At 39.8% G+C, this 8658-nt stretch overlaps 1 protein-coding gene across 1 annotated transcript in view; it reads right to left on the bottom strand.

The window, feature by feature from the left end:
- Positions 1–784: 784 nt before the first annotated feature.
- The window catches only part of METRNL (meteorin like, glial cell differentiation regulator), a 34726-nt gene continuing 26852 nt past the window's right edge, over positions 785–8658 (bottom strand). Inside the window, exons 3-4 of the mRNA XM_060764524.2 lie at positions 4473–4532; positions 785–1871 (exon numbers count right to left, since the gene is read on the bottom strand). Coding sequence (XP_060620507.1) covers positions 1555–1871; positions 4473–4532 — 377 coding nt within the window. The 3' untranslated portion in view covers positions 785–1554. The remainder of the gene's footprint in view (positions 1872–4472; positions 4533–8658) is intronic.

Here is an 8658-nt window from a genome sequence, read left to right as displayed (position 1 = left end):
ATGGGGCCATCCAGCTTCTGTTTAAACATCTTCAGAGAAGGAGACTCTGAAGGAGACGCTAAAGGAGTACCATGTCTGCGGTTTCAATCCATCGCCCTGTGTCCTGTCTCTAAAGCAGCAGAAAACAAGCTGGTTTCAGCTTCAAGATGACAGTCTTTCAAATATTTAAACATGGTTAGCATATCACATCTTATTAACCTTATCTTCTCCAGGATAAACATACCCAACTCACTAAGCTTATCCAGGGAGACTGCCAAGCCTCGTAAGACTTATACAATGAGACCCTATTAAAAATGGCTCCTGCTCCACTCCAAGCACCTAAAGCGGCAGGAAGTGCAGAGCCGATCAAGCCAGTATCATTGTCATATGTTTCTAGCATTGATCTGTGGGTAAGACATCAAATGTTTCCGGTCTAATGTTTTAAACTTGTACACAAAAAAATATGTTAAGTTCTTTTTAGTTAGCAGCATCTACTATAGAGTCTTATGTGCCTTTGTAGATCAAACTCTGAGAAAGGATTAGGGTTTTTTAATGGCCATTTCAACTGTTTTTAGGGATGTAACATGGGAAATAAGGAGACAGCAACTATTTAAGAATGACATCCTGATTTCCACCAAGAATGTAATATGAAGCCAGTGCAATTTTTGTAGTATGCATGATTACTGTGCATAAACCCAGTGTTAAGGAAATTGTTTCCTGATCCCCCAGAGGCACCTTTGCATTTTCAATTGTTATGCTGATATTGTGAGAGGCAAGGAAAAATATTTATAAGTCAAGAGTAAAATCAGGTCAAATCCAGGAACTTTTTATTTATCTGGAATGGAAACAACCGACCAGCCTGAGGAAAAAAATCAGGTGGTAATTGTACATTCTCTTTTTTTCTAAGGAAAGCAAGTGTTTGGTTCCATAAATTTGTCATAAGAAACAATATTTAAAAATGTACATCAAACTTTTTACAAAACATTGGATGGTCTCATCAGCCTCTACCACGCAGTTGTCCATTTATATCATGCAAAATGCTACATCTGTTTAACACATTTTAAACATTAGTATTACAAAGATACAAAAATTCACCTGTTGATGTATTTTTTAAGACATGGAGATTGTGATGCATTTGTTTCTCATTGGGATTCCCTCCCCACCCTCAGCCCCAAGTTACAAAAATAATTTAGTTCACAGGGGCAAGGTATGGAATAGCATTCCATCCTTGAATCCTTTAACTCGTACCTCTGTTACTTTCATTAGCGTGTCAAGCCACAAGGACTTGACTTGTTGTGGTTCTTGCATTCATAAGATCATAGACCTGCTAGAAGGTACTTCCAGGGTCAAAGAGTCCAGCCTCCTGGAGTAACCAAAGTCCTTAGACTTCAACTTTTCTTGATAGATGCTTGTCCAGTCTCTTCTGACAAACCTCGAAAGGAAGGAGCATGCTCCACCATCAAGCTGTTCCACTCTCTTCAGTTATTAGTTCCATTTAGATCAAAGCATCTGTAGCAACTAAGAGTTAGTTCTGTTGGAACTCCAAGAATGACCTATGTTGAAGAAATCAGCCATTCAGTCTGGGCCGATTTCACAGGGATTTAGACCTTTGTCCTCAGCCTCTTTATACATCCTTTGGAAGTCTCTAAAACGAGGAGCACAGCCTAGCCTGGCCTCCCCAAAGTGCATACGGCCCGTGAAAAGGAAGTCTCCTTCTCCTGGTCTCACCCCACATTGAAGTAAAGTCTTGATCTGTCCTTGCCACCTGTCACTGTCTTCTGTAGGCTTAAAGATCTTTGTCTTCTGCCTGTAAATTCTGTCCACACTCACATCAATGATGGAGTCTCTCTGCTCTTCTTCATTGATGACATTTTGGATTGTACCTCTGACAACTGAAAATGGAAAATATAAAATTAGATCAAGAATTTCCAGATACAAATATCTTTGCAGTACGGAGAAAGAGAGGGACATCTACCACTACCTTTTCAGTGGTTCCCAGCCTCTGAGCCTTCAGGTGCTTTGGACTTCAGCTCCTAGAAATCCCAGCCAGCTTACCAGCTGTTAGGAACTGTGGGAGCTGAAGTCCAAAACAACCGGAGGCCCAAAGGTTGGGAACCACTGCCTATGGAAATTTGAGTAACGAACAGTTGTGGTCACTGATTCAATGGCACCTTATAAAAAAAGAAAACTGTACAATCCAACTGAAAACATTTTTATAAACAAGCAAAAATACATTCCAAGATACACACACCACAAGAAATGGTAAAAACTCCTTAGTATTACTATATATTTCTGTACTAAAGTATTTTAGATAATGACTATTAAACTAAGATAATTTATCAGATGAGTGGGTTTTTTTTAAAAAAAATGGTTTTACAGCTGGCTATGTTCAACTCTGAATTCACCTACTGTAAAACTGAAACATTTTCTGCACCGATTCAAGAAATTATTATTTTTGAGCAACTTTTCAGATCATACCAGTTCTTGCTCTGTATCATTTGGGGCAATTCCCTGTCAAAGCAACAATATTGGTACTTGGCAAGATTAACACCAGTTTATTTTAATCACACAATTATAAAATCATAGAATCATAGAGTTAGAAAAGACCAGAAGGGCCATCCAGTCCAACCCCCTGCCATGCAAGAAAGACACAAAGCACCCCTGACAAGATGGCCATCCAGCTTCCAACGAAGGAGCCTCCACCCCACTCTGAGGCAGAGAGTTCCACTGTTGAATGGTCAGGAAGTTCTTCCTAATGTTCAGGTGGAATCTCCAGTCATTTGAATGCATTGTTTCAAGTCCTAATCTCCAGGGCAGCTGAAAACAAGCCTGCTCCCTTTTCCTTATGAAGGCCTTTCAAATATTTAAACACGGTGATCATGTCTTTTCTCAACCCTCTCTTCATTGCAACCTACTAAGGAAATTACCAAATGGGAAAACCTAATCACTCCCTTCACTGTGTACAACTAGGAGTTCATCCTACTATCCAATAAAGCAAGCATTTTAAAGACAATTGGATACCTGCTCTAAGACACAGAGAGGCCCTTTCAATGGAGTTCTATTAATGGCTTACTAATGTTTAAGTTGAATTCTCTGGCATGCTGCCCATGAAGAATTACTCAGAGCGAGCCACCACCTGTCTAGGGAACATTTTCCACAGAGACAAACCTAGAGCAATCCCACTGCAATTCTTGGATGTTGCATCTTCTTGCCCCTGCTCAGAATATTGCCCATTATGTTCATAACACTAGTAGACTGTATTTTTATCTGTAGCAGATGCCCAAGATTAGACATGCCCAGCTGTTTCACTGCTGCGCTTACTCCACATTCCAAGCGTGGGAAAATTGCTTTAATGTGATTTAATAATCAGGCAGAGGAAGACAGATACCCCACCAGTTGGAGAAACCTCTGAGAGTTTGTGGGTGTGACAGACCAGAAAATAGGATAATTTTTATTAGTCTAGTTTTGTGTTTTCATGGGGATTGGTCTGTAATTTTACACAGGTATTGTCTCTAACAAAACTATATTTTACTATCCAAGTGAACATAGATGACCTTGCTTGCTCTTGTCTTACAAGCCCAGTTAAGGTCATATATGTTATATTTCATGGCCATGCATATGTTTATAAGAATTGTCTTATATACATGGCAATGAAATATTAGATCATATATGACCTTAACTAGGTTTGTAAGACAAGATATGCATAAAGTTGGAGGGAGGGTTTAACCATTGCTCAGAGAAAGGTTTTTCAAACTGGGTCTCTTTTCCTTTCTGAGTTTTGTTTCCAGTATCTCAGTATCTCCTTTACTCTTAATATGTAACTGGCCTGGAGATATAGCCCAGCTCTGCAAATCATCTCAAATGTCAATACTACAAGAGTCAAAATAGAAACTCGTCCAAAAACTCAACTCCCATCTTCCATTTTGCTATGTTTAAGGCCTTTCTGGAGCTGACCTCTCCTTATGCCTATGAGTTGTGGAAAATCATATACTTCAACTATAACATAGCAAAATTACAAGCAAAACTGTTCCCTGTTTTGTTTGGGGGGGGGCAAATTTTAATTGAAAAACAAGGACTTTAGTATTTAGGCTTTTGTCAGAGGTCTATTTAGGAACATCAAGAGGTCAATTCCTACTGCTTGCTCCTAAAAAACCTTTGAACTTCTGCCTCTATTATTGCTGCCCACCTCCTTTTGTCCACTACAGAAAAAGAGCTAGCCACACACAATGGCTTTAATTGAAGCTCTCCAGAGTTAAAACCCATAAAGCCTTTACCGCCTTGTTCCCTTTGTAGTTCCAGGACATACTCTGTTTACTCTGATACAGGGAGAAAAGAACTCCCTTGTTTTTCACAATCTGGTACTTTCAAACTGTTTATCGTTTGCTGAGGTTTCAGTAGATCAGATCTAGCAAATTACCACAATAAAGAAAGACCAGGGTTTAAAAAACTAGTGCTGAACACAATACAGATGCAGAGAATGCAAATAAACGTACCAAAGTCACTAGTGCAGACAGCCAAGAGTGCTTCCGTGTCGCTGCAAGGTCGGCAAGGAGCTAGGAAAAAAGAAAGGATATTTCAGTGTCTTAAGGACATACATGTCAAACAAGCAAAGATGGAGTGAAGATACAAAATCTTGTAGCAACATAAAAAATAATGGAGTTAATTGGCTGCATAAGCTTTCATAGACCAAGCATTATCCAAACTATAGAATTAATGCAGTTTAACACCATTCCGTTTACAAAAGCCTATGTTACCAACGCTTTAAGGTGATACAATATCCCTTTGAACATCAATATTCCAGATCAACACAGTAAAAATGTGTTTCTGAACCAAACCCACATTCTTTTGATGACATTGTTTGTAAAATACACAGGCACTATAAAATAACTTGAACAGTTGTTAAATACCAAAAACAATCACACAATGAAATGTTACATATTTGAGCTGCTTCTTAGTTATAAAAAACATAATTAAAATACTGTATGTTCAAGAAATAAAAATTGGCCATTGTGTCTGAGGAAAGGAAGATCAAGTGGAAACCCAAGGCCAGATCTGTTACCACTCTGAGAAGTGTGTAGGTTGGAAACAGTAGAGAGACCCCAAGCTAATCTAATCAAGGCAAGAATGTAGCTGCTCTTTGTACTCAGCCAGCAACTTCTGCTGAGAAGGTAGTGCTGTTAGAAGTGCAGATGTTTCTATAATACCCTATTCAGTTATGGAATTCCTTTTTTTCCCCTCCGAGGTCTGCCCTATCTCGCAACACGCTAATTAAATCTACCCACTGGAGGCCCAGAGAGCAGGAGGGGGGAGGTGAGGACACAACTTTCTTTTGTCATCCCAACACATGCCTTGATCATACAAATGAAAATCCATTTACTGTGTTAAGACCTAATGTTAATCTCAGTGGTCACTGTGAAAAGACAGTCATGATCAAGCACTTAATGGGTCAGAGGAGTGACCAATTATGCACTTATACATTTCTTTATTGCCTTTTTAATCCAATCAACCACAAGAGTTTCCCAGGAAGACTACATAAAATTTAAAGAACCAGCATGCCTCTCACCCAATCTTCGAATTATGAACTGAAGCATATACTGACTACATTTTTTTAAAACATGCAAGCTGCCAGTAGACAGAATACAGAAGTAACAACCTCTGAGAAATCACTTGCTAATATAACTACTACTCTTTATAATAATAAGGATAATAATAATAAGGGTAATACTGTAATAACTGGAGGAAAGAAAGAAAAAATATGAAATGGGGTAGTACATTAATTACACTTTCTTCCTAGTAACTATGCATAGGATCACACTCATAACTAATCAGATGCTGTCCTTCATAGATATTTTTGTAAGAGTGTCAAACACGCTCATTCAGAAAACCACAAGTTAATTCGCTGTGCTTTGTGCACCTCAATGCAAAATCCTCCCAAATATGCAGGTGTGAATCGGTAGATGCTTACCTTGATGCTATTCACTTATTATCTGAGAGCAGACTTAGACCTAGGCAGGGAACTGCAGGTGCACTATGGCCCTCCGCCACTAACCCCATATATAGCAAAATGGGGAGGGGAAAATTTGGGTGAAGAGATTGAGGCAGGCCTCAAAAATGGCCGGATCCGCTCAGAAATGCCTCTCCTCCTTATTGTTTTCCTTACTAGGAGAAGGAAGTGAGGGTGGAGAAAGCATATACTGAATATATGTTGGTATTTCTGTACTCATGAAACATGCACATCCCATTGTTAATATGGCCCTTGAGCAGACCAGCAAAGATATCTTCAAATGACTGAGATGGAGCATTCAGGGACTCATTTTCAGTATTGGGATTGTATGCGGGACAGCAACTGCCAAAACTTTCCTGTTATTATGTGATTTCAATTTCCACTTTATGGGGACACTATCTATGGGGAGTTTGACAAGGTTTGTTCACAGGGGAGTTAGCTTTCCATGGCTTAGTGGAGATTCAAACCCTGGTCTCCCAGAGTCCTAGTCCAACACTGAAAACATTATGCCACACTGCTACTCCAAAAACAAAACTGTAGTGTCCAGAATGCCATGTATGCAAAAATCAGGGTTTGGGCCTTTTAAATGTTAAACAGCAGCAAATAATGTGAAGCTAATTTTTTAAAAAAAATGAATTGTTGCTCCTGGAGGCTTTCAGAAGAGCCAATCCTTCTCCCCATTTTTGTCCTTACTAGTCAGACAAATAATAGTGGTCCAAGAAGCCTGGAGTGAACCAGGCTTCTATTTTGCCCTCCACTGCTTTAGACAATGCAGGGAAGTGGCCAGAAATCTGAGGAACTGGTGCCTCCCTTTACGTCTGTCATGGGCAACAGCTACAAAAGAATGAACACATTGCCCCAGGAGATATGAGAGTTGTTTCTGCTTCAGGCACTACCATGGATGCAAGAAGAGGATTTGCAAATCACTTCTGTAATATCTTGATGGCCTCAGATTCCAGCAGGATTTTGATTCACAACAGGTGGTGCCTAAGTACACTTAATTCCGCTGCTGGATCACTTAACAGAAGTAAAAACCAAACATGCAAGAGAATGTTCCCTCAAATCTTTATTACCTTGAATCAAAACCCAGAGCACACCAGGTGTGTCCAGGCAGGGGGAGAGAAGAGACCCCAAGCACAGAATATGCAAAATTCAATCTGTTAAAAGCATCACTTCTTGTATTTCAGCATTCTGGTGAAGAGAAAGAATTCCTATGAGAGGCACATTTCTGCAGTTTCGTGCTGCTTTTTTTGCCTAGTAGATGTGTTGCTATGGAAAGCCTTACAACCACAATTTATGAATAGAGGCTGTTTATGAACAAACTGCTGCATGATTACAAAAGAAAAGCCTGTTTTTTTTAAAAAAAACTACTCTTCTCATTGCATTTTTCTGTGATAGACTCCAATAGTCAGGACTGTCAAACAAACGATCAAACCGCAAATTCTATAACTACCATCCTCCTCCAATCCACAAGAGAAGGAAAAGCAATTTGATTGCATTGCCAAACCCCGGATGCTTTACTCTGCTAAAGAGGCCATGGCATAATGCTGGCATTGTACGTGCTTGCTGTCAAATCAATGGGGAATTCCTTTGATAGAGTGTCATGACCCAAAGTAACCTTTTGCAGCCCTTATTCCCACTGACCACCCTATTCTGCCCCCTCCTACCAACCAATGTATCTGAAGGCCATTTACCATATTTACTTCTCTCTGCTGATGGCAGGAGAACCAGAGAAGGAAAGAAACATACTTTTCCACATTCTGTCTTGTGAAGTAACATTTTATGTTGTACTGAGGGAAGTATCTGAAGAAGTCAAGTACCTCCATTTATTAACCAACAAATTTAGGATCATAGAATTATAGAATTGGAAGAGACCACAAGGGCCGCCTAGTTCACCCTTGCAATGCAAACTTGTTCTCTCATTTAATTACTCCTTTGCAAGAGGAAATAACCCAATACTGTACAAATGTCTCATTGGAAAGCCCTTGGACAGCATTCGGTGATCAAAACTCTCCATGTATTTTCTACATTTTCCTCCCCTGGGTTAAGAGGTTTTAATCCAAGAGTATTTTATCTGCAATCTTATGCTAAAAATAGTTTTCAGTTTCTCATAACAGAGCCTCCAATGCCAATTGCAAATTACTTCAGCTACTACACAAGGATGAAAACTGACTGGTCCGGGAAGCAAATGTTAGTTTATACCAATGGTTCTCAACCTGTGGGTCCCCAGGTGTTTTGGCCTACAACTCCCAGAAATCCCAGCCAGTATACAAGCTGTTAGGATTTCTGGGAGTTGAAGGCCAAAACATCTGAGGACCCATAGGTTAAAAACCACTGGTTTATACCAACTTATACTTCTGTGGTCATAAAACAAAAAGATGCTCCTAAGCCTGTCATGGGCCTCCTAGATGATGATCAGGTTCCACGTAATCCATGATCTTCACCAGATCTGGCACTGACACTTTCAAGCATCTGTAAAGTTCCAGCAGCCCTCTGGGCCCTATCAGTGCTGTTGCCAACTCTAGGACCCAATATAGAATCACTCCAGGGCATTGCCACAAGGTCTTCAAAGTGAATTCAATGCTGATTTTTCTCTCCATCAATGACCAGCCAGCAGATACCAAAAAAGTGACAAGAGAAAACTCTTTTTCTCTTTTATTACTTCCAGGTGTCTA

Source organism: Anolis sagrei, chromosome 2 (genome assembly GCF_037176765.1).
Source record: "Anolis sagrei isolate rAnoSag1 chromosome 2, rAnoSag1.mat, whole genome shotgun sequence".
Lineage (NCBI taxonomy): Eukaryota > Metazoa > Chordata > Lepidosauria > Squamata > Dactyloidae > Anolis > Anolis sagrei.
This window is presented reverse-complemented; position numbering and strand designations above follow the sequence as displayed.